General features: G+C 39.4%; 2 protein-coding genes across 4 annotated transcripts; one reads left to right on the forward strand and one right to left on the reverse strand.

Moving 5' to 3' along the window:
• Positions 1 to 448: 448 nt before the first annotated feature.
• Positions 449 to 16,757, reverse strand: utp4 (UTP4 small subunit processome component). Its single transcript, XM_084363450.1, has 17 exons — positions 16,658 to 16,757; positions 16,299 to 16,462; positions 15,656 to 15,844; positions 15,403 to 15,487; positions 13,755 to 13,844; positions 12,151 to 12,362; positions 11,877 to 12,048; positions 9,879 to 9,970; positions 9,689 to 9,785; positions 9,391 to 9,455; positions 6,619 to 6,735; positions 6,173 to 6,329; positions 3,588 to 3,694; positions 3,399 to 3,494; positions 3,130 to 3,315; positions 2,897 to 3,007; positions 449 to 726 (listed from the first exon to the last, which is right to left on the reverse strand). Exons 2-17 carry the CDS (start codon positions 16,455 to 16,457, stop codon positions 610 to 612), a joined length of 2,052 nt encoding a protein of 683 aa, XP_084219576.1. The 5' UTR covers positions 16,458 to 16,462; positions 16,658 to 16,757; the 3' UTR covers positions 449 to 609.
• Positions 16,758 to 16,780: 23 nt separating this feature from the next.
• Positions 16,781 to 19,756, forward strand: chtf8 (CTF8, chromosome transmission fidelity factor 8 homolog). 3 transcript variants are annotated; one of them, XM_084363453.1, is made up of 3 exons: positions 16,781 to 16,855; positions 17,406 to 17,529; positions 19,436 to 19,756. In XM_084363453.1, exons 2-3 carry the CDS (start codon positions 17,464 to 17,466, stop codon positions 19,715 to 19,717), a joined length of 348 nt encoding a protein of 115 aa, XP_084219579.1. In that variant the 5' UTR covers positions 16,781 to 16,855; positions 17,406 to 17,463; the 3' UTR covers positions 19,718 to 19,756. The 3 variants fall into 3 exon arrangements, with proteins under 3 accessions (XP_084219579.1, XP_084219577.1, XP_084219578.1); XM_084363451.1 differs by having other exon boundaries at positions 16,820 to 16,950; XM_084363452.1 differs by having other exon boundaries at positions 16,820 to 16,950; positions 17,412 to 17,529.
• Positions 19,757 to 25,565: the final 5,809 nt, after the last annotated feature.

A 25,565-nucleotide genomic window follows, 5' to 3' on the forward strand; every position in this document is an offset into this window, starting at 1 on the left:
CACCCCATGCAGACTCTCTGGAAGTCTGCAGAAAGTCTGCCTTGGGCTCCCTGTGGACAGGATAAATTGCGGCACTCAGCACTTGCAGACTTCCCATGAACACAACCGCAAAGTCTTTGAGTCTGCAAGAGCGGTGAAGTTCTGACATTTGGATCCAGCTTTATTCAAGATAACTTCATCCAGGATAAACAAATCAACCATTAGAAACAGCTTTCAAGGAACCAAATTATCTGGATGAGGATAAACATTATTTCAGTCTGGTAACAGCATGTTAGCCTGAATTAGTCAAGCCTCATTTGAACAACAGAACCCTGCTCTTCAAACACTTTCAGAGCTGAAAGCTAGTTTATGAAACCAAGTTCTATTCTTTGGCCTGAGAGCAGAAAACGGAGCAAACAGTTAAGTGTTAACTATATCAACAAACTCCGACTTTTCAGTCAAACAAGAATGAAAGTAAATAGTTCAGTTTATTACTTAATCAAATAATTTCTTTACAAAGAGTGGTGGAACATTGTTGAAAATGATTTAAGATATGGGAGTTACAGTAAATGAATACAATGAAGTAATCCTTTCCTTGGACATGAACCTCTGGAACCTGCTTCACTTCATTTATGTGGCAAACTTCTTTTGACGGACAGGAGCAGGCAGCTGAGACATCATGTCGAGCAGCGGACGCTCCACCACAACCAGCGAATGGTCCTCCAGTAAACTCACACACATCACGTGCTGTTGGACCCAAACATCAGAACAGAACACATCAGTTTGAATATAATGGTTATGGAAAAGACTCACTCAGCCAGTTTCTAACCATCGAACGGTTAACATTCTTTCTCAAACTGAGAATTGGCCCAGGTTAATGGGACATTATACCATAGCTACCAGACGCTGGTATGGGATGGTGATAGCTGTTACTCAGACATGAGGTCTTGCGTAGCAAGGAGTTGCAAAGTTTATTCACGGTCAAACTGTAAATTTACTGCCACTGGACAACCCTCTGTCTTCTCATCCTCTGAGCTTGGCCACAGACCGTTGCTCACTACAAACTGCCTTGTTGTTAAAGCAGCCACGGCACTCTTAAGACACCAGAAGCCACGCTTGGTGGATGACCATTTATTCATTGATTCACTCATCTACCAAAACACATTTGCATTGAAATATTTTTAAATTTGATTAATTAATCACACAGCTTGTTATTATAACTAGATCATTTTTAATTGCTTGACAGCCCTAATACATTTTTTTAGAGTTTAAAATTTAAAGATGTCATCTAGAAAATTGACCAGGTTTCAAAAGGTAGCTCCAAAACTATAGGGGGCAGCATAACCACAAACAGCTGCTCACTATGCTCTCTGTTGTAGCTATTAGCAGTCAGCTAGAAGCTCTGTAAGCCATGGAGCTAAGTGCACCCACTGGCTGACTGAAGTCTGCCTGCACCACAATCTCGGATGACTGTAATTTACAATGGCCTTGATCAGGACTATGTCTCCAGGAACAAAAAACACCGCAGATGGGGACAGGAGAGGCATGAAGCGGCACAGAAGAGAGATTCGGGCATCAACAGCAGGCGAAAATGACACAAGCTGGTGTATTTTCACATCTGTCTAAGTAAATTGAGGATTTATTTGCACCAAATCAGAGGTCATTGTAAGAAAGACAAACCAAGACTGAATTGAGGTGAGTTTTATTTTATTCGTGTCGTATTTGAATTTGGTGTGTTTTACGATGAGTTAACAAGGCAATTAACATCATCTTAGTTCAGTAAAAGAGAAAACTGAATTCTGAAGGTCTCTGGTTGTATTTTCCTGTTTAGTAAGGAAAATGGGTGAAAAAATATTTCCTTTTTTTGACATTTTGTGAGTTTATTTTGTTGACTTATTAGACTAAGAAGCAAACTTGCCACTTTTACGTCTCCAAGCTGAAACTATATTGGCCACCATGATAAAATTCTGTCAGAGTATTATAAACAGCAGTGCTGTGTGTGTTTTGGAGTCTATAAGCATTTACCCTTATTTCTCAGTTAATCAAATTGGACTTCCTGAATTATATTTCACTGACGTCTCATTAGAACCCTACACAGCAGAGACTGCTGCGCTGGTTCAATGCACAGCTCCTCTTGGTCTAAATTTCCACTTCGAAGCAGTGCAAAGTTGCATATGGGATAAAAAAATTACTGGCCCTCGGTCAAGAGATGTATTACATTGTTCTACTGCTATGGGTTTGATAACGCATTTCTTTACCATAGCATGCTATGACGACAGCGGTGGCGCATGCAGATGCAGAGCTCCGTCAATCCTTGCTACATTTTTAGATTTTCTCACCTCCCTGCACTCTTCTACTGAAGCACAATTTACTTATCGACATCTGAAATGGAAGTGTGTGAGTGGTGGAGACTGCGAGAGGATCTCCATCTGTCCTGCCTCTCCGCATCTGTAACTTTCACACAGATGGCAAGTGGAGTATTGGTGCATGATTCCCACACTGTAAGGGCAGTGTGAATAGGGCTAATGGGTTGATGATTTTGGTTTTCATTGACTGTTGTTTCATAATTCTGTTCACAACAAGTTATACAATGTACATCAGTAAAAAATTTCAGCTTGAATAATTTGTTCATCAAGGTCTGATGTGCTATTAAAGTGTTCCCTTAATTTTTTAGATGAGCAGTGTAGATGTAGCAGGACTTAAGGATGCAAACATCATTTCATTTTTTAAACCCTTGTTTTAAAAACACAGAAACACATTATGTGGCAAGTTATATTATGTATTTTTGCTGTTATATGTATTACTGGAAAATGATGTATATTTTGAAATGCTATGGTGTCTAGTTATCCAATATGGGATGGGCCAGATAACGGCATGAAATATCGACACAAATAAACTACAACTATGATGATGTTACCTTGAAATTCTTGCAGATCTTAAAGGCATGGCTGTGTCTGATCCTTTCTTGCTCAGGGAGGCTCCTCAGTGTCATCTGATTGTAGAGCAGAGTCTTTGATTCAGGGAGGGGCTGCGGGTGAAAACAAAGACAGAAATATAGCTACACACATGGCTCTGATAAAGCATTGAGCATGACTTGTTTTGAAGATTTTGAATCCACATGGCAGACACTTTAAATGTGTGCTCACATACCAGACTTTGGTCAATGATGCAGAACATGAACATGTCGTGCAGAAAGATGTGCGCTGGGTTTTTAGGACTGAAGGTGACATGGGTGACAGGTGTGTCTCTCTCCAACCATAGAGAGTGCAGTCCTTGTTTCTGCAGCTTCCGACTCCACTCTGTGTACTCTTTCTGCACCAGAGAGTACTCGAAGATCTGCCACACACACACACACAAGGAGTTATTGGTAGGCTGAACAGGTGATGAGCAGTTTAAACAAATTGTGGTGCAGTGTTCACCTGCTGGTCAGCATGCACCACGACTAGGTTGCTGGTTGTTGGGTGGATGGCTATGGCTGTTGGACAGGAGCTGTACATTGGAACTGTACAATGCAGCTGCAAACAAAGAGCCATAAAGATTTACTGTGTACAATTCATAGTTTATCTAGCAAGAAATAACACGAGAGGAGAAAAAGAGTGTCAACTCACCTTAAGCTTGTGAAGGTCGTACACATGGATCTCACAGTCTGTATTAGCTGCAGCGAGCCATTTGCCATCCTCACTGGCACACAGCAGGTGCACTGGCTGTCTGGATCCTGGACATCACACACAAGGATGGTTTATATACTGAAGAACAGAAAGCTACAGGAGGGTGGGTGGTTGCATTCAAGGAAAATTTGGTTTCTTCTGGAACAACTTAAAATCCTTATATGAATTAAACATGCCACCTTCACCAACTCAGATAATGGATGCTCCATGCACCCTCACAGTTGCACATTGACCCCCAACTCTGTTTCTCCATATTGTTGCTACAGTGCCTCTCTGGATTTCCCCCCTCTCAAATACAGTGCAGAAGGTGATTGAACGAAGACACATTTTTTCTTAAAAGTAAAATGCAGGACCTTTATTGTTCTGTGTCTTTTGTGTAAGCGCACACAAAACTGTTCACCAAACCACTGAGAGTTGAAGACAATAACATTGATCACCTCCATATGCAAGGTTTTGCTGGGAAACATTGAATACTGGCATTCATATAGATGCCACTTGACACACACACCAGCCACCACTGCAGATCAAGTACAACCCGTCATGGCTCCATTATGGCAGTGACTCCCCAGCAGAACAATGCGCCCTGCCACACCACAAAAACTGCCCTGGAATGGCCCAAAATAAGTGTAACAAAACAAAGAGATCAAGAGGTCAACCTGTCCTCCAGATTCCCCAGATCCCAATCCAATTAAACATCCTGGTGAAGTGACACAACAAGCATGATCCAAGGAGACCCCACCTTGGATCACACTTGGCTCCGACTCGTTGAGGTATGGACATAAGACTTCAGGGGCATCCTGTGGTGTCTGGCACCAGGCTGTTGACAGCAGATTCTATTAGTCCTGTGGGTTGTCTCAGCACATACCATAGATGCTTGACTGAATTGGGATCTGGTGAATTTGGAGGCCAGGTTGACACCTCACGCTCTGTCATTATTCTCTAGCCATTCCTGGGTAGTTTTTGGTGTGTGACAGGGTCAAGGTCCTACATCATTTATTTGTATGATCCTAACAAAATAAATTGTTACCACATCACTTGAATTAGTAGAAATACTCAATGCTGTTGTGGATAAGTCCATATTTAGAAAATAAGTCTGAGGGCCACCATAGGTGCTGGAGCTTCTCCAATGTCTTTGGAAAGGAAGGTGTGAGCGAGGGAGTGTTGCAATCTAGAACCTCACCAACAGATGCCACTAAATACACGATATATTACACACTGTACCTTTAATGCTCAGATTTACATATGAATTTAAAGAACTCTAACTTCTGTGAACTATAATGTGACTATGTAAATTTCACTTCTAGAACCCAAAGCACTGGTTTACTGGCCGACATGGAAAACAGTGACTCCCTTTAGCTGCTTCTCATACCTTCACGGACAGTGGTTTAGAGCCAGGCTAGTCTGGGAAGCTTATGTTACAAATTGAGGTTTTTATTTTGGCCTGAAGGACAGAATTACTGGACTTTCTCTCGAAAAAGATGTACCATGCATTCAGAAAGTATTCAGACTCCTTCACTTTTTTCACATTTTGATATGTTGCAGCCTTATGCTAACGACGTTGAAATTAGTTATTTTCCTCATCAATCAATACTCCAAACACTTGAAGCTGAAACAGAATTTTAGAAATGTTTGCAAATTTATTAAAAAGGAAAAACTATCACATTGACATAAGTATTTAGACCCTTTACTCAGTACTTAGTTGAAGCACCTTTGGCAGTGATTATAGCATTGAGTCTTCTTGGGTACGGCCCGACCCATATTCTGCAACCAATATATCAGCCAATTAAATCTTTACATTTTTTCCAACAAAATGGATAAATAGTACAAGGACATAATTTCTAAGGAAAACCAAGTCATATTCCATGAACTTTATTGGGAAAAATAAAAGTGTCAACATATGTGTCTATTGGACACATATAGTCAATAGTCATAGTCAATTGAATTTACCACAGGTGGACTCCGGTCAAGGTGGAGAAACATCTCAAAGATGATCAAGAGAAATGGGAGGCACCTGAACTACATTTCAAGTGTCATCGTAAAGGGTCTGAATACTTATGTCAATGTGATATTTCAGTTTTTCCTTTTTAATAAATTTGCAAACATTTCTAAAATTCTGCTTCCGCTTCGTCATTATGGTGTATTGAGTGTAGATTGAATACATTTTTGCTCTTCAAACAATGAACGAATAATTAATTTAAAAGGCTGCAACATAACAAAATGTGAAAAAAATGAAGGGTTTCTGAATGCACTGTATTACTACTGTTGCAATGAACGTAATGCAGAGAGACAAGGATCAATGATGGCTGAATAAAGTGGCTGTACATATAATTAACTTAAAAAAAGACTTGCAGCATTTGTAAAATAAGTTGCATATGGATCTTGGTACATTACTGTAAAGTGACCTAATTTTCCACAGAAATGATCACATTTCTTGACTCTATGGAATGTGACGCTCACAGTAACAATGTTCCAATAAGTACAATATTCCAGAAAAGTGAGCAATCAGACCCTGGATTAAGACTCACCTGACTTAGGTTTGAGAGTGTGAAGGTAATTACACTCCAGCTGGTTGAGGGCAACAACAATGACAGATGAATGGCTGGAGGAAGCAAAGAGTTTGGTGGAGTCTGAGGAGAAGCAGAGCTGGTGGCCCAAGCAAAGGGCTTTGGGTAGTTTGGACACCTGGAGGGAGGAAGAGGAAGGAGACAGAGGGATGAGCATCATCATGGTCCTCTTAACCTACAAACACTCAAACAATCCTCAAACACATACTAAATGTTCACAGAACCTAGATTTACATTTAGCTCATGCTCTTAACAGACTTGGAATGAGTGAGCTGGTGAGGTTTGACTGTGTCCCTAAAGAAGGATTACCTCCAGGCACTTTACTAAAGATCTCATACATTTAATTATGTTGATGGACAATGACTGATACAGAGAATACGGGCAGCTGTCAGTGTTGAGCAGCCCACCTTGGTAATGCTGATGTTGTTGTACTGTAATCTGTAGAGACGGACACTGGAGACAGTAGAGTATGCCAGCCATTCGCCACATGGAGACAAAGCACTGCTGTAGATATGATCGTCCCCCTGCAAGAGTCAGGACACACTGTTACTTACAACCAGTAGTAAAAGTAGATTTCTCTAAGTTCTATCGCAACCTCCAGCTCAAAGTTTGGCATAACACCACCAGTCAAGCAGCCTCACGAACCTATGCTCAGCAGGATACATCAAGAACACCATTCAAGCCCAAGTCTACTTTCATGCACATATTCAATTTTTTTTTACAAAAAAGTGTTCAGAGTTCAGAGATTGAATATTGAATAAAGCAATAAAGAACACTAGATCATCATTTTTAGTGACAACGGATGTGGAATCACTATATACTAACATTGGTCATAAAGAGGGGTTAGAGGCTTTATCACATTACTTAGAAAAAGGGACAACCTAAGCAGATGCCTCCTACCACTTCCATCTTGCAACTTGCAGAATAGACTTTGAATATTGTATTTTTGTTTCAGAAACGCTCTATAAAAACAGAAAAAGGGTACAGCAATGGAAGCTTGTTTTGCACCTAACTATTTTAGCCTAAATCTATCTACTTAGATAAGATTATATGTTGGGGCAGGTTCATGGATGACAGTCAGTTTCTATCCTCCTTGGCTGATAAATTACATACCTTGAGACCAGTTTCAGAGACGTAAACGGATTTGCAAATCGAAGCGAGAAAGATCTTGAAAAAACTGCTCAAGACATGAGTCAAAGTTTTAAGAAGAGAGGATATAAACTAAACACTATATCCATAGCTTACAATAAAAGCAAAAAGTCTCTCTAGAGAACAGTTACTGTTAGGGTTAGGGTTAAGAAATCATAACCGTTTAGAAAAATCAATAACCGTTTACACGTCATTTTTCCTCCTCCTCGTTTATTTCTCACCAATATATAGGCCTATAGTATTTTTAGGGGTGATAATGTTGCCTGAAAGCTTCAGATAATAACATTAACTAACTATACAATTAAATGTTCCCACTAGTGCAGTTATCCGCATACATAATAGATGCATGGGGCACAATGTTATGTTGATATATAAAAAAAACCTGCGGCCACAGCCATTTGTGTTTTTCAGACCAGCGAGACCACTTAAAGGCAAGACAGCTGCTGTGTAGAATAGGCTGCGGAGGACTTGAGAAGAGCGTGGCGCTCATCATCTTCTCCATGCGCAAATGTCGTCCTGCTGAAAACAAAAACTGTTAATGGCTTGTTATTTTAGTCTTTATTGTTACGTGTTGTTGTACATTATGTTGTTGGTTGGTGTTCTGTGTCGGCTTTTTATGACCTGATCACATATCCTCGCGTCTAAAGAGGAGGAAAAAACTTTTTTTTTCCGACAGTTTTAGTGAATAATTGTGAGATTCCCCCTCTACTTTTTTAGCTTTGTGGATATAAAGGTGAAGTTTTTTCCTCTCACTTCAGCATACTTTGGCTTCTTTTTTAGTTTCTTTCTATTGCCAATTCCAGATTACTTTTACTCGTTTCGTTTCGTTTTGTTTTCTTGTCTGCTTATTCCTGTTCGAGTCGCGGGGTGTTGCCGCTTTTATCCCCCCTTCTTCAGAGGGGTTGCGGGGCTACTGGGGCCAAATCCAGTTTACAATGGGAGAAGGCCAGCGTACACCCCTGGATGAGACGCCAGCTCATCACAGGGCCCTCTGATGGCAGAGGCTGCCTCGCAAGGTGCCAACTGCACATCAGGAGCAATTTCGGGGTTCAGCATCTTGCTCAAGGATGCTTCGGCATGTAGCTCAGTCCCGCCCAGGGGAGCCGGGGTTCAAACCAGCAACCTTCTGGTCCAGCTCTACCCACTGAGCTACAGCCGCCCCTATTACTGTAGCTCAGTAACCGGGTACACGTCGGTTAGAAGCCCCGTGTACATGTGTAGAAAAAAATTGTACTACTCTTAATTGTAGTTACTGTATCAAAAACAGAAGCCACAACCAAGCTCAGATCAGGTGTACTTTGTGACACAAGATGGTAGTGAAGCAAATAATAAATAAAAATAAATTAGAAAAGCTCTTCCAGATTCCCTTCACTATTAGTTTTAGAAGAGCACCTACTCTCAGTGACAAACTTGTGAAGAGCAAGAGGATCATAGTCCAGGGCACACTGTCATGATGAAGTAGTATGTACCAATTGTGTGCATACTGCATGTCAGTATGTCATATTACCACAATGGTTGCAATTTCAGTCATTGTGGTTTATATGACTAACACCAGCTACTTTACGGACATAAAATAAGGTAGTAAGTATAAAATAAAATAAAGTCCCTTATAGATTGCAATATCTCATATGTGGTTTACAGACTCCAGCGTGCTTTATCTTTTGATTTTAACTGCCTAATTATGTGACTACTAACTTGCTCACACTGATCATGTGACAATTTACCTACCTGCATATTGAACACAGGGTGCGCAATACGACCATATTTGCCTGAGTGTCGTTAATTAATAAGAAACACTGGTGTTAGTAAGCAGATGTCGTGATTGAGGCATGGTGGTTTAGCTTATTGTCACTTATTGTGATATGTCACAAAAACGATGAGATCTACAGTATATCTTTGCCACTCCGGAGAAAACCAAAAATAATGGTCAAACTTTTTGACCTTTTTACCTATCTGACACAGATAGTTACAGCAGATTAAGCTTCCAGTGGGCCATAGAAATCATGGATACACACAATATCAGTACATACCTTCCCCTTCAGCTGGATCAGTTTCTCTGGTTTTCTCTTCACAGGCAGACTGTCACCAGGCTTTCCTGTCAGGATGCATTATAAACAGGCATAATTCTTACACTATACAACTGTTGAATCAGATGAAGATGAATTTTCACTACAGCCGTTTCACTTCATAAATTTCCTTTAGTTTTTACCATCACTATTACTGCCTGCCATTTCCTGCACAACTATGCATAATGGATGTGTGTGTGTGTGTGTGTGTGTGTGTGTGTGTGTGTGTGTGTGTGTGTGTGTGTGTGTGTGTTTTCCTCACCATGTCCATCACTCTCTCCTACTCTCCACAGCTCTAAATGATCAGGGAACTGGAAGAGCAGCAGTCCTGCCTTCTTTGCACAACAAACCAAGCTTCTCTGCATGGAAGACGGATAAAAGTACGCATGTCATCATGGGACAGTCATGCTCCAAGCCATGAGAGGTTTACCTTCTAATAAATATGTACTCACATGTGGCAAAGCTATTTTGCGTATCGCTGACTCCTGGGTGTTCTTCTCCACCTTGTCCAGCAGGGGTCGCACCACTAGCTGGGTGTCCATACCTGACATGATTACCAACATCATGGGTATATGGTACAATACTGATAATACTGGCTATGCATTACAATAAGGGCTGTCAAGCGATTAAAAATAAAAAACCTAATTAATTAATTAAGCTTTGCGATTAATTAATCGAAATAAATTGCATATGCCAATATTTGCCATAAAAATATTAAATATTATTAAATATAAAAAAATATTTCAATGCAAATGTATTTTGGTAGATGAGTGAATAAATGAATAAATGGCCAGTCTAAACTTAAAAGGAGGTGAAATTTTAAGCTTGTAGTACACTGGTCAGAAAATTCTTGGCTGCATTAGTTGCAGAAAACTGTGCTCCTGTCAACAGTTCCATCTGGGCATTTTTTGAAGCCCTACTTCAATGTCTTTTGGTATTTTTATGTTCTTTAAATGATCTTAAAAACGGAGAAGATGGACAGTTTAGCAGAGAGGTTGTCTAGCGTCAGTAAATGTACAGTACAGGTTACAGTTTGACCCTGCAGCTCCTTACTACACAAAAAGACCTCATGCTTAAGTAACTGCCATCACTATCCCTGCTATTTGTATCCCTGCTAGTGTCCTAATGATGTAATGATGTTAATCATGCTGATAAGACAGCGTCTGGTAGTGATGATTAAACATCTGACTTTTAACCACAGCCCATTCTCAGTTTGAAAAAAGAATGTTAACTGTTTGACAGATAGAAACTCTGGTTGGAGTGGGACTTTTCCCATTCAGTATGCTCAGCAGAATTTAGTCATCGCCTCCATCATGCTTACAAAGCTGTTGTGGAACATGTTCAGTAATGTAAGGTCAACAGGTGTCAGAGTGTAATTAATCTGCGTTATTTTTTAAACCGTTATTTTTTTCTGTAATCAATTAATCGATGTCATCAATGGTTTTAGCGTCTGAATGCAAAAAATAATATGAACAAGACTCTGTATTAAAGAGTCTCCAGCCTTGCTATCAGCTCTTAACACTTTTATAGCAATTAGAGCTGTCACAACATCAGATTTTCACTACATGATTATCGTGGCCAAAATAATATTGTGTCTCTCACACATCCGTCATCTTTCACGACATGATTTTGTGTGGCAGTGGTAGCCAAACACTGGTAGTCGCTAGTGAGCTTGTAACTGCATCTTCTCTGTTTTGTCATTATCGCCACCTACTATGACAATGCTAGAATGGAAATGATTTGCACAATATTATGTGCAATATTAACGCAGTATCCAATTTTTTTCTATTTCACAGTTAGTCAGTCTTGGTATACCAAGACACCCATATTAGCAATATATGCAGTATGTTCACGATGACAATGCTAACATGCTGTAGGTGTAATGTTCACCAAGTTCACCATGTTCCCCATGTCAGTTCAGCATTGTAACATGCAAATGTTTGCCAATTAGCACTTTAAGAAAGAGAACAAGACAGAACTCAGAACTCAGGCTCATGGGAATGTCATTAGTTTGTATAATTATTTTCGGTAATAAACCAAAGTATTGGACAAACTGCCATGGTCTTCCTGATGGTGAGAGAAAAGGTTAATGACAGATTTCATTAAAGTCATTAGATTTCATCCTATGCAGACTGGGACCAGCACTGCCATCCTGCTTGAATGGCTAAACATTTTTATATGTCCGAATTTAATATCATCACTTCTTAAATTAGAACTGGCCATTAGATCAGACTGAGATTCATTTTACCAGAGATTGATTTGTGTTCTGGGCCAGTAGAACACAGCAAAATAGCAGCAGATATAGAAAATACATAAAATAGATTTGAGTAAGATGATTTAAGGGATCACTAACTTAGTTTCCTTCCTACTTGGCTTCATCAAATTGTAACTTCACTCGTTTACTGTCGAGATTGAATTTCAGTTTCACATTGATCAACACCAACACTGACCTCCAGAGACCACAGCAGTCTCGGTGTGTGCGAGTGCCCTCACATCATGTGAGTGGTTTTTAAAGGTCCTCGTTCTGACCCACTCCTTCTCCTGCTTGTCCACAGTGGAGCTGATGAACTGAAACTGGACAACAGTGCCTTCTGATGTCCCAGCTATCAGACTGCTCTCATCCTGTTAGATATTTAGAAAGTTTATCATTCTGTAGGGAGGTGCACCTGAAACGTTGCCTTTAAAAGTTGTGTAATGTGTCACAATTCTTGATTACACACTTACCTGTGAAACACACAGAGCAAGGACATCCCATTTGGTGACCAGGTGAGTTCTGACCAGAGTTCCTGTGAGTCCATCCCAGATTTGGACCTTTCCTGCAGAATCACCGCTGATGATTGTGTGGTCAGACAGGAACACGATGCTCCAAACTACAACCTCTCTGCTCTTGGATGCCCCAACACCTCTCTCTACCAGCATTCTGTGTGTGGCATGGCCTGAAGTCAGCAAAGAAAAACACAAACTCAGATGGTCACAATTACATAATTTGGAGATATTTAAGGAATTCATGCAGTTTTAACTACCACTAAACCAATCATCTAATGCAGGGTTCGTGAAGCCTTTTACGAGTAAGTTTCAAGCACTTTTAACCCTCTATGGTACGCATTATGATGCGAGTTAGGAAAAAAATGTTTGGAGTGTTTTTTTGTCCTAAAATAGACTAAATAAACATAATCTAAAGAAATTTTATAATTATTTAATTTTTTGGAAGTTTTTGGGGTTCGTTGCCTGAAGGCAACATTGTACCATAATGGTGCATAAATAATTTTTTTAAAAGAGTTTTATTTTCAATTTCATCATCATTTATTTCATTAACATGTGTAAAATATAAAAAAAATTAATTAATTTTTCATTTTAAATGTAAAAGAAACCAAAAAATAACTCTTTTAAATGGTTTCTGGTCTAAATGTTGCCTGTAGGCATTGTGGAACAACCCATATCCTCACAGGGGCATAGAATAATGCTGAATTCATTCTGTAAATGGAGGAAAATATAACACATAATAATAATATTATAATATAATAATATATAAAATATAAAGATTATGATGAATGGCATTCTTTTGAATATTATATGTACCTAAACACATACTACCAACATTTTATGCTGCCATGGTGATTCCATAATGGTTCACTGTTGCCTCAAGGCAACATAGGCAATTTTCCATAATGGTACGTTGTTGCCTCAAGGCAACAGTTGGATTTTAACAAGTTTCCACTATTTAATGAGCAATTAAATTGCATTTAACAATAAAAAGTTAAAGTTTACTCATCTATGAGTGTGCATATATTTTTTTCACGACCTAAAAGGGCCCGAAAATTATGTTTTCAGCCACTTTTTAAGGAGCAAAATGGCTAACCTGTTTTCTTTGAAAAAGTCTGGGAAAATGGGTTTCAAGATGGCTTCCTGAAGGTCATGTGACAAATTAAAGCATTGTTATTGGTTCCTTGTGGTCTTCCCATTCTTTTAAAGTATAGCATCATTCAAAGGGATGTATGGTGGAGATGTGACGGGCCAAAAATGGGTATGTTGCCTGAAGGCAACACGGTACCATAGAGGGTTAAAGACAATGTTAATATAATAGTATTTTCAGTTTACGTGAGTGATTGTGTAGATAAAACACCAGATTATGTTGAAACCAATCAAACATTTTTCAAGGAGTTTATTCAAATTCACACATATTCCTAACCTTGAAAACATAATAGTGAAAATTAAGCACTTATTTCAAGACTTTGTATAAAGCTTGCTGATGCCAATTTTAAATATTTCAACTGATGGTAGGCTCTGTTCTGTGATAACTGTTTCAGGATCTGGTTGCATCTCCTTACCTGTTTCAGCATTAAAGATTCTGATCATGTCCATCATGCCAGCAGCAATCAGCGTACCAGAGGGATGCCAAGACAGAGATATGATACGACCTAGAAGATCACATAAAAGCCTCACAGTCACATAGTGCCTATAAAAAGTATTCACCCTTTAATTGTTTTCCCCTTTTATAAATCGAATCATGGTCAATAAAATTTAGCTTTTTGACAAACAATTTACAAAAAAAAACCTTTAATGGCCAAGTGAAAACAGATTTTTTTACAAAAAAAAGTCACTTAATTAAAATTATATAATGTAAAATAAGTGATTGCATAAGTGTTCATCCCCCTTAAAGTGACTGACTTCAACAGAGATCCAGCAAATTGGTGCTAGCAGTCTCACAAACAGTGAAATAGAGATCACCCGAGTGCAGTGAATGTGTCTCAAGTGATTGCAGTATAAAAGATACCTGTGTCTGAAGTCTAGTCAGAATTCACAATGAAGACAAAAGAAGACTCCAAGCAACTCCGGAAAAGGTTATTAAAAAGTGTAAGTCAGGGGATGGATACAAAAACATTTCAAAGTCACTGCAAATCCCCCAGAGTTCAGTTAAATCCATCATTAAGAAATGGAAGGAATATGGCACGTGTAAATCTGACTAGAGCAGGCCGTCCTCATACACTGAGTGACCGTGCAAGAAGGAGACTAGCAAGGGTGGCCATCAAGACACCTATGACTGCTCTGAAGGAGTTAAAAGCTTCAGCAGCTGAGATGGGAGAGACTCTCCATACAACAACTGTTGCCTAGGTTCTTCACCAGTCAAAGCTTTATGGGAGAGTGGCAAAGAGAAAGCCACTGTTGAAGAAAGCTCATTAAATGTCCACTAGAGTTCACCCAAAGGCATGTGGGAGACTCCAAGGTCAACTGGAAGAAGGTTTTTTGGTCTGATGAGACCAAAATGGAGCTTCTTAGCCATCAGAATAGACGCTATGTTTGGCGGACACCAAACACTGCACATCACCACAAACACACCATCCCCACCATGAACCATGGGGGTGGCAGCATCATGCTGTGGGGACGCTTCTCGGCAGCAGGTCCTGGAAGACTTTTAAAGGTAGAGGTTGAAATGAATGCAGCAAAATATAGGGACTCCTTGAGGACAACCTGATTCAGTCTGCAAGAGAACTACGACTTAGAAGATTTATTTTCCAGCAAGACAATGACCCGAATCATACAGCAACAACTACACAGGAAATGGTTTGTTCTGGAGTGGCCAAGTCAAAGCCAATCCAATCCAATAGAGAATTGCAACCTGACAGAGCTTGAGCAGTTTTTCAAAGATGAATGGATTAAAATTGCAGTGTCCAGATGTGCAAACCTGACTGTGAGCTATCCACACAGACTCAGTGCTGTGTTTATAGTCAACAATGCATCTACTAAATACTGAAGGAGGTGAATAAAAACTTATGCAATCACTTATTTTACATTATATATTTTTAATTAATAGACAATACTTTGTAAAAACCTTCCATTTATAAAAGCAATAAAAGGGGAAGACAATTAAGGGGGTTAATACATTTTATAGGCACTGTAAATAACTGAAAGTAAGCACAGATGTGTAATTATGAATAAAACTGCCAGGTGAAAAGTAACACCTTTGACTCAGCTTACCTTTCTGCCTGTCCAGGTTTCTTTGAAACTGAATCCTCTCCTTCAATATTTCAAACATCTTTACTGTCCCATCCTCACAACCAACCTGAAAAAAAAAAAAACTTCTTTCAAATCAATGGTTTAATAAACAATCAGAACTGAAGGTTAGACAAGGCTTGTCATTTCAATTCTAACCCAGGAACCATTAGCCTGAGTGGAAGACTTTTAACATGAGGTGTTGAGTGATTATCATATCCACCAGGTGTTGACTGACCGTTAGCAGTGTTCCCTGTTTATTGCTACTGATTGTCCAGATTGGTCCTCCATAGGCCTCCACAGTGTACCTGGGCCTCAGCTTCTCCAGGTCATACTCTGTGACCTCTCCATTCAACCCAGCACTGAACAGACGCTGACCCACCCAACACAGAGCCTCCACAGCCCTGCCGCCCTGTCCTGGGATGACCTGTGCATCGACATCAAAACAAGTCTGGAGGTTAGCCCTGCTCATCTTACATCCAAATCCAAATCTCTGACTTCCAGCCCAAAACCCAGCTCTAAAACAAATACACTGTCACCCCAATGACTGATTGAGCAGTCTAGTGGTTCTTTATCTATCTATAAAAGTGCATGTGAAAGGAGAATGTGGCTTGTGTTTTTTTTAAGTAGCACTGACGGGCGCTCTTTAATACAGCATAGATGTACACACTACAGTTATCTTACTGTTCCTTAGATTCTCATTTACACAGTTTTCATCACCCAAAACAACCAATGAAGAAGACACCTAACACATGGCACTTCACTGAACAACGTGCTATTCAGTTGTTTACACAAAGTGCCGAAATGAGAAGATCATTTCAGAGCGGCAGACACGAGTGGACAGCGTGTGGAGGTTTTCTGTTCCTCCTCTGAGTTGTTACCTTTTCTTGGAAGTAGTGGTCAGCGAAGTTGAAGATCTCCAGAGCTCCATCAGCCCGGACCAGAGCCAGTCGCTCCGTGACACTGTTAAACGCCATGGCTCTGATAGCACTGGGCATGTAGTCGAAGAACCGAACACGGTGCACCTTGAACTCACCCATTTCCACTATTAAGAAACGCAAACAGGCAGGTTATTTGAGCTAGACAGGCGACAGCAAAGGCAACCTGTAAACCTGCTGCCCGTTAGCAAAAACAAGAGGCTCGCAGGTTAAACACACAGGAGGCAGGCTGTGTGTCCATCTATTCGTTTAACTTCAACAAGATAACAACAAGTTTACAATCATTATAAGCCATCATTTACCTGTTGTTTGTCCTCCACGGTTACTACACTTTCGTTGCTACTCAGTCCACACGCTGGAAAACAGCAGGAGCCACGTTGGGGACGTTTGACCCGGTAATGAAAGTCCCAAACAGGCTAGAGAAACGGAAATACGTCATCACACTCACAGCACGCACAGCTGGCGGGAAATACTACCGTGTTATGAGCCCGGACTGAACGGTGAAGTTATCAAAGCTACCGTACTGGGAGCCATTTTATGTAATGTTTTATTAATGTTAACTATCTGTCAGGACAATGGTTCAAATAGTCATACGGTAAGGAGGAAGAAGTTGTACCATCTCCTGTCTTGTGAAGTAGCATTAGTATCATATTACGGGTTAAAGACAGGCTAACGCTGGGTAAAGTTTATATTGTCTGGAGGACGAATAATGAAGGCAACGTCGGCTAGAATTCACAGGGACAAAATGCTGTACTGATGGAACTAGTTTGTGGGGGGACTTCGGGAATCGGATGTAAAATTAAAAAAAAAAAGAAATTAATACACGCCGAACTTAAAAGTTGTTCATAGTGATTATTAAACGGTTATATTGAAAGTGCTGTCTACTTTCAACACCGACAGTGCTGTGTACAGTTTGGGTGCCAGTGTTTGAGTGGAGTTTGGTATGACACTGTTGGCTCCATCTCCTACAGTTTTGACAGTTTAATATTAGTGACTTTTACAGTGAAGTTTTTCAAGTTGTCTTTAGTTGATGTGTATTTATTCCTGTAGAGGCAGTGTGGATGGCAGCAGTGCTCCGGAATGGCTGCTGCTGGAGCTGCAGGGAGAGATGGTCTCCAGACACAACTCTGGCCTGGCAGGAAATGTGATGGGCGACCTGCTCTACACTAAAGAGGTACACACGGGAATAAAAAGCACACTGGTGCTTTTCAAATGCAAACTAAGTTTTAGGGATACTTTGTGGTCAAAAATGGCAAATTTAGTTTTCTGATGGAACCAATTCAGTACATTTGTAAAAAATGATGTACATGCAAACTACAATGTGAAAGGTAGTCTGGTGTCTGTCAGGAGCAGGACATGACATTAAAAGAGTGAAGAAGAGTAGTAGCACATGGATAGTTGGCCTCCGTTTTGGTCCATTAATATTCCCATTTTGTTTTTCCATGTGCCCTGCAGAGTATTTGCTATAGGGTCATTTCAGGCCAGCTCCCCCCAGTTCATGACGTGGATTTTCTTGAAAATTCATGGGACCTTGCAAAATCGTCCAAATAGCTTTTTAGTTCTGAATTTTTGAAGTTTCGCCATCTAAGCTAAATTTAATCAGTTTTAGATTCTTTGTAGGCCTATGTTAATCCTCACCAACTGCTTTTTTCCATTGGATTAGGTTGAAATTTGTCCTGAAATCCAAGAAACCCTCAGGATAATTACGATTAATATTTTCTCAAGACACAGGACAACATGAAATCAGCTATGCAAAAACTCAAGCGTACAACATTATAATCATTACATTTCCAAAACCCAATGAAAAACAGACTCGACAGGAATTGCACAAAGATAGAAAACCTTGAAGTCGACACAGTTCAAATATCTACCGATGAAATAAAACCAATGAATGTAATATTACAGCCAGTGAAAAAGTATGAAAACATTGCTGTTAAAACATTCCATGTTTTAATTGTATGTTGAAAATGTTGTATGTGTTGAAAATGTAATACTTAAACATAAAAATGTGTCAAGGAAAATAAAGTCAAAATATGTTTTTTTAAAAGAGTGGGTGTTTAAGACTCTAGAACTATAGAACTATATTAATAGATTCAAGATTCAAGAGGGTTTATTGTCATTCCAGCCATATACACAGTACACAGTGCAGTGAAATAATGTTTCCCAAGAAGCTTCAGTGCAAACAAACAACAGCAACATAGAACAACAACAACAACAACAATACCACATGCTACATGTAACTGCTAGTGTAGTGCAAAAATACTTGTAAAGTGACTGTATGATTATTATTATTATTTACATGAGGTGCAATAGTGCATCAGACAAATACAAAACAGCGACGCAGGATAGCATACAACAGGGTAACAGAGGAGATCAGATCAGTCCCTGGGCGTTGAGGAGTCTAATGGCCTGGGGGGAGAAGCTACACATAATACTGCACATAATCCAAATTTGGTTGCAACAAAGTGAAAACTAGTTGAGATATTAATCTTGAAATATTATTGATGCTTTGTTTACTGTAAACATCTTGCAACAATTATTTTAATGAATACATGTAGTGAATTATCCTCAGAGTGTCTTGGATGTTGTATTCATTCAAAGTTGTACAGCGTATCTCCATATTTTTCTAAATAGGCTACATGCGTCTATGACTATTCTACCTGCAGGAATAGACTAAGATCAAATATGTATATAACTTCTTCTCCTTTACTGGCAATGACATAGTTAACTTAATTTCAGATGCCTTTTTGTACACGGCCTCGTTTGAAACGCCCACCTCCACGTGCTGGGCAGGTTTAGGAAGTGTTAGGGGGTGGAGTGTCAGAAGGTTGCATGCAAGGCATCCTGGTACATGGAGGCAGGCTGTGGAAGCCTACTTTCTCTGTCAAGACACCACAACTAAGGATTTTATTGTCTTAATTAACTACATTTACCATCTACACTGAATGGGATATCCACATAAAACATGGCAAATTTCTCTTTTAACTTACTGTGCAGCCATTACAATTCCAAGACCGTCCTTGCCATTCTGTGGCTCAAGACACTTGTGTTGACTCAGCTGTTCTTCTTTCCTCCACCAGGGGGTGCCAGTGCTGATTGTAGGACATCACATTCTGTATGGGAAGCAGGTCAAACTGGAGAAACCCTTCGCTGTCCTCACCAAGCACTCTTGCCATTCGCAGGATAGCCTTAGCAGCCATGACGACATCAATAACAGGGATGATGTCACACAGGTATCCATGGAAACGAATCAGCAAGGACCCACCGCCACCTCTTACTCTGTGTCTGCCATCATCAAACGGAAGCTGATCTTTAAGACGCGTCCCAAACCTATCATCACAAATGTACCCAAGAAGGTGTAAAGACATTGTGTGATGATAAACTGAGACATGTAACCTGTACTGAACTTGATTTTCTTTTTAACTGAATGCACCTCAGTTAGTGTCATCCAACTGTGATAAGATGCAGTTTGATTATACATTTGTTGTATAACTGATCAATACTCCACCTCAAATTGATCAATTCTGTCAACCTTTAACTTGAACTGATCCAAACAAGATTTTGAGGCTCCTTGTTATTATGAACGAATGCTGCACAGAAAACATTTAAAGCCCTGTGATGGACTAGCTGCTGTTTTAAAGGCTTTTGCACGGTGACAAAAATTGCATCCTGGATGAAATTTCTGTGGAAAGAAAATTAAAGAATGTTGGAGTTTCAATCCACAAGAACTCAAGGGTCACACGGGCACCAGATGGCAACGTTATTATTTAGTGACTGGGTGGGATAGCTCCTCTGCATTGCACATCATGACAGGAGGTGGGTTGTTCCTAAATACTGTAAATCCACTTTAACTTATTAACCATTGGCAATTGTTTTCAGGTAAACTCTGTGATAAAGAGTTGTCATTTGATGTCGGTGTACCTGCTCTCTGCCTACCAATCACATACATCTCTACTTCACTTACTAGCTCTTCTCATAATTTCATTCAATACATGTCAGTTAGATTGGAGAAATAATCAACAATTAATCATTATTTCCCTCATATAAGGGGTCTGTCTGATATTAACAACCACACTTGCTGTCACTAGCATTAAAGTGCGCATTCACACATCAGTGGTAATACACAGTAACAACACACAATCCACCTAACCCTCACTAGATGCACACTCCTCATACCACTCTCAAGCAGCTTGTTGTAGACCAAATAAAAATAAGCAAACATGATAATATATAATTACGTTTATCACATGCTGGATTATTGCTATATGCTGTATTATTATTCATGGCTAAACCTACACAGGTGGTTGACTAGTTCCTCTTGATTGGGCTGATAAGAATGATAGTGCATACCTGGCAATGTTTAGATAAATGCACCCCTTTTTATCAGAGATTTAGAAAAATATTTTCCTTTTTAAAAAATATCATGAGAGAGAAAGCAGCTAACAGAAATATGTCACAGAAGTAGGCACCTCACTACTCACAAATAGCACAAGTGTGGGTATTAGGACAGACCCAAGGTTTGAATCAGGAACTGAAGATTAGAGGAAAGGTGGCACAGGATGGAAAATAACGAAAAATGCTCCAAAGCATAACGCTCGACTGGATGTCACATATTTGGAAGATTTTAGTATGTCCTATGCAGCACTCATACGATAATGCCTGTGGAGATATTATGTATTTTTATTATTTGACCAGGAGGTCCAGATCATCCGATATGACATTTTGTGACCATAATGTCGAATAATTTGTGAACTTTGAAATACCCTCAATATATTTTCATTTGATAAACAGGAGATGAAAAGATTCAATAAATGCGTTTTTATGCACAATTTTCAAATCTTCCTTCAAAAGGGCTTTGGACTATAGCCTCCCTGCTGTCTAAATTCTGTTCATCAAACACATGGCCTTAAAGCTGAAGCTGCAGAATCCCAGCGACAGAGATCTCATTTACCTGTTTACCTCCCACTCTGACACAATGGAGAAAACAAAAGAAGGTTGATCGCTACAACCTGTTTTTGTGCTGAGAAAGAAGTAATTGAGAACTTTAATGTTAAAGCACTGATTCTCTAGTCCAATTAATTCTTGAAAATGTACTGTATATCTATTTTTACGTGAACACACAATACAGTGAACAAAAATAACACAACCTTTTAATGTATATGTCCTCTCCACTTTCAAGTTTAAACCTTTGCAGTCTGCTTAAAATAATTTAAAAAAAACATTAATTGAATGTATATGGCACAAAGAGGAAATGTGAAAACCAGACAGACAGCTGTCAGTGTAGGCACACATACAGTATGATGGTGTTCACACTTGACAAATACTGAACTGACTGAAACACACCAGAACTGAATCTGTCTCATCTTAACTCATATGAAATTTAAAAACATAAAAAAAAGCGTGAAAGCAAAGCTCTTCAGTCTCTCACTTCAGAAGAAATGTCTTTGGTCTTCAGTCTTCACATTGTTATTGATGCAATGAATAAAAAAGGTCAAATGTCCCAAAGTTAAGAAAAAAGCGTCCAATAGTAAAACTTTACTGTTACACAGACATAATTTGGCACCTTTACAATATATAAAAGTGACCATATAAAAATCTCTGGTGCACTAATTGAAGCTATGACCCAATGCTGACTGTAAACTCAGAATTGGACCGCAATGTACAATAATAAGTTACTGCTCGAAAGCACCAAATATCTTGCTGTATTTCATGCCTGTTCTCATAAATTATAGCTGCTCCACAACATAGTGTGCTGTTCATGGCTGATGAGAGTACATGAGGGCTGGTCTCAGCTGTCTCAGTCTCTGACCTGAAGACATCCACACCATTACACCCAATTGCAAGTGTGACAAGAAAACTTCTCATATTCTCTGCATTTCCTGAATATTGGTAATGTGCACCAAAAAAGTTTTAGGTTGCTGTAATTGTTTATTCTGTCCATACTGGCTACGTAGTTATACCTCCCTAAAGGGGCCACACTGGATGGAAGCCAAAGCATCACCAGTAGTGTCCTGTTGCTTTTACTCACAAAATGCATATGCAAAGAGGAACTTTTTCCATACTGGCAAATACCGTCAATCTGCGGAAGCCTCTTAGACTCTGTTCAGACCTGGTAACAACATGTGTCCCGAAGGACAGTTCTAAGTAAAGGTGTGAATGCCCCTCAAGATGCATCAAGGACACATTTGAGATCTGATCACCCAGACCACATTCAGAAGTGGTCTGGGCCACATGGGACCAATCCTTTTAGCAGTGTGAAGTAACGCCTACTTAACATAAATTACATTTTTGGGATCTTTAACTTGCCAAGACACTGTCTGTTGCAACGATTCTAACCATTGAACTAGTAACAACACTATCTCCAGACCCACCCACTGTTGCCTGTCGAGAAGTCCCCAGACTCCCTTAAAAACTTGCTTAATAAAGTTGTTAAGTTAGGAGAAACATTATAAGCTTTATGAAACACTGTCTTAATTATTTGGGCCTTCTTGTAAATCAGTTAATGTTTTACATTAAGCTTTTTCTCTCTGTGTAAAAGTAACACTTTTCATATTATCTGTCTGAACTTTAGAATGCATTCCAACACAGAAGAGGACCTTTTTGTGCACCATTGCCTGTGTGTCCCTTGAGTCTGTGTGGATTGAAACTGAGAGACAGAGAGGCATCTGGACACTGCAATTTTAATCCATTCTTTATCCAAAACTGCTCAAGGTCAGTCAGGTTGCATGGGGATCAGGCGTCAACAGACCTTTTGAGTCCAGCCACAAATTCTCCATTACACTGAGGTCTGGGCTTTGACTTGGCCACTCCAGAACATTCACCTTGTTGTCTATAAAGCTTTTCTGTGTAGCTTTGCTGTATGCTTCGAGTAATTGTCTTGCTGGAAAGTTGTAGTTCTCTTGCAGACTGAATCAGGCTGTCCTCCAGGATTTCCCTATATTTTGCTGCATTAATTTTTCCCTCTACCTTTACAAGCCTTCCAGGACCTGCTGCTGAGAAGCATCCCCACAGCATGATGCTGCCACCACCATGCTTCACGGTGGGGATGGTGTGTTTGTGGTGATGTGCAGTGTTTGGTGTCCGCCAAACATAGTGTCTATTCTGATGGCTAAAAAGCTCCATTTTGGTCTCATCAGACCAAAGAACCTTCTTCCAGTTGACCTTGGAGTCTCCCACATGCCTTTGGATGAACTCTAGTGGACATTTAATGAGCTTTCTTCAACAATGGCTTTCTCTTTGCCACTCTCCCATAAAGCTTTGTTTGGTGAAGAACCCAGGCAACAGTTGTTGTATGCAGAGTCTCTCCCACTTAAGCTGCTGTAGCTTTTAACTCCTTCAGAGCAGTCATAGGTGTCTTGATGGCCACCCTGGCAAGTGGCCATCAAGACCTCATACACTGGCACTCAGTGTATGAGGACGGCCTGCTCTAGTCAGATTTACACGTGCCATATTCCTTCCATTTCTTAATGATGGATTTAACTGAACTCCAGGGGATGTTCAGTGACTTGGAAATGTTTTTGTATCCATCCCCTGATTTATACTTTTTAATAACCTTTTCACAGAGTTGTTTGGAATCTTCTTTTGTATTCATGGGGAAATTGTAGCCAGTAATTGTAAAGGCTAGTAAATGACATTACTTTGTTGAAATCCGTTTTCACTTTGAAATTATTTTTTTTTTTTGTCAAAAAGCCCAAATTATATTTACCATAATTCCATTATAAAAGGGCACTGTACCAGCTACTGTCCAGTATCCACTTTAAGTCAGTGTTAAGATGTTCAAAGAAGAAAAAATATCATCAAATGATTGCCAGCATTGTTTTAGAGATGTAAAAATGCAAGCACAACTCCTTAAGTCAAGTTGGTTTAGAAAACAAAATAACTTTTTACTAACTTCAACCCCAAAACCTCCCTCTGACACAAAGAGGTGAGAACATGTTAATTCTCACTGAGATGTGTTATTGAGTGGCACTTACAAACATAATATAACATTTTCACATTAAAATGTCAAAAAAACTAGCCCTTTGTTGTATATTTTGTTGAGTGGTGTACTTACATTATCCTAAATGTTTCAAACAATGTTCAAACCCAGAGAAACCCTAATTTTATTCAAGATAATTCAGTGCGTTTCATTCGGTGGCCTGTAGCTATAACTTTCAAAAGAGTGCAGGAAATCAGTGAACGAAACGAACAATAATAACAAATAATTGAATATATTACCTCGTCCATGAACATTTGTGCCTGAGTCATGTAGATAGATTTTCATCAGCATCCCATTACCCCATGCCATGTTTTGATTGAGAGCAGCAGAAATAACATACCATGCGTTTAACAAAAATAGTTGGTTTACCAAATCACTGTGATCTCAAAACCGTCTGATTTGCCTGTAAGGGAGTGACAGCTTTAATTTATCCATCTATTTTTTAATGGGTATTGAGTATTTTATCATGACAACTTATACAGTTCAGTATTGTTGCTAGGGAATTCTATATCTAACAGCTACGGGAGAGTCTTATGCTGCCCACTACTCAGGAACATCTTGCAATGCAAAAAAGGTTTGGGGAATCACTACAGACAGACTGGGGGGGAAAAAAAAGGTTTATATTAAATTAGCAAATGCAGAGTTTTTCTAACTTTTGGCCTCATGTCAAGCTCTAAAACTGCTGGAAGCTACATTTGCCATAATGTACTATCAGGACAAAGCTCCTTCAGAAGAACAGAATATTTTATCTTACCTGTTTAATTTAACTGTGTCTACAGGCTACGTAGTACACTTCACATGTGAAATCCATATAGTATCCTTTTAATCTCAAAATCCTGACAAAATAAAATGATTCTTTGAAATTATTAGCAATTATTTAATTATGACAATATTGCCCTCCATTGTTTTCCTCCAGTCAAGGCCTTTGTCTGATATGTGATCACTACTGAGCTGAATTTGGCAATACATCCTGAAAAATGATAGTGGCAGTGTTGGTATAAAAAGTAGATTACCTCTGTGTTTTGTATAATCTATACAGGGTTCTTACACTTTTTCACCAATGATTTTCCATGACTTCTCCAAAACCTTTTACTGAATTTCCATGACCAAAAGAAATTATTTTATCTCAATGGGATCACCGAAAACTAATTATCGTAACACCAAGTAAAATTAGGTTTACATTTGAAATGTATGGTGCCTCTCTAAAACAAAAACACACCAGACAGGCACAC

This window comes from Pagrus pagrus (assembly GCF_965226575.1).
Source record: "Pagrus pagrus genome assembly, chromosome: 10".
In the NCBI taxonomy this organism is placed as follows: Eukaryota; Metazoa; Chordata; class Actinopteri; order Spariformes; family Sparidae; genus Pagrus; species Pagrus pagrus.

Coding starts and splice junctions, on each gene's coding strand:
- utp4 (XM_084363450.1), bottom strand. CDS start 16,457: ATGGGTGAGTTCAAGGTGCACCGTGTTCGGTTCTTCGACTACATGCCC. Junction 13,845..15,402: donor AAACCTGGACAGGCAGAAAG/GTAAGCTGAGTC, acceptor GTGATCTTCTAG/GTCGTATCATATCTCTGTCT. Junction 9,456..9,688: donor AGGAGAGAGTGATGGACATG/GTGAGGAAAACA, acceptor GCATCCTGACAG/GAAAGCCTGGTGACAGTCTG.
- chtf8 (XM_084363451.1), top strand. CDS start 16,931: ATGGTTCAAATAGTCATACG. Junction 16,951..17,405: donor ATGGTTCAAATAGTCATACG/GTAAGGAGGAAG, acceptor TTATTCCTGTAG/AGGCAGTGTGGATGGCAGCA. Junction 17,530..19,435: donor ACCTGCTCTACACTAAAGAG/GTACACACGGGA, acceptor TTCCTCCACCAG/GGGGTGCCAGTGCTGATTGT.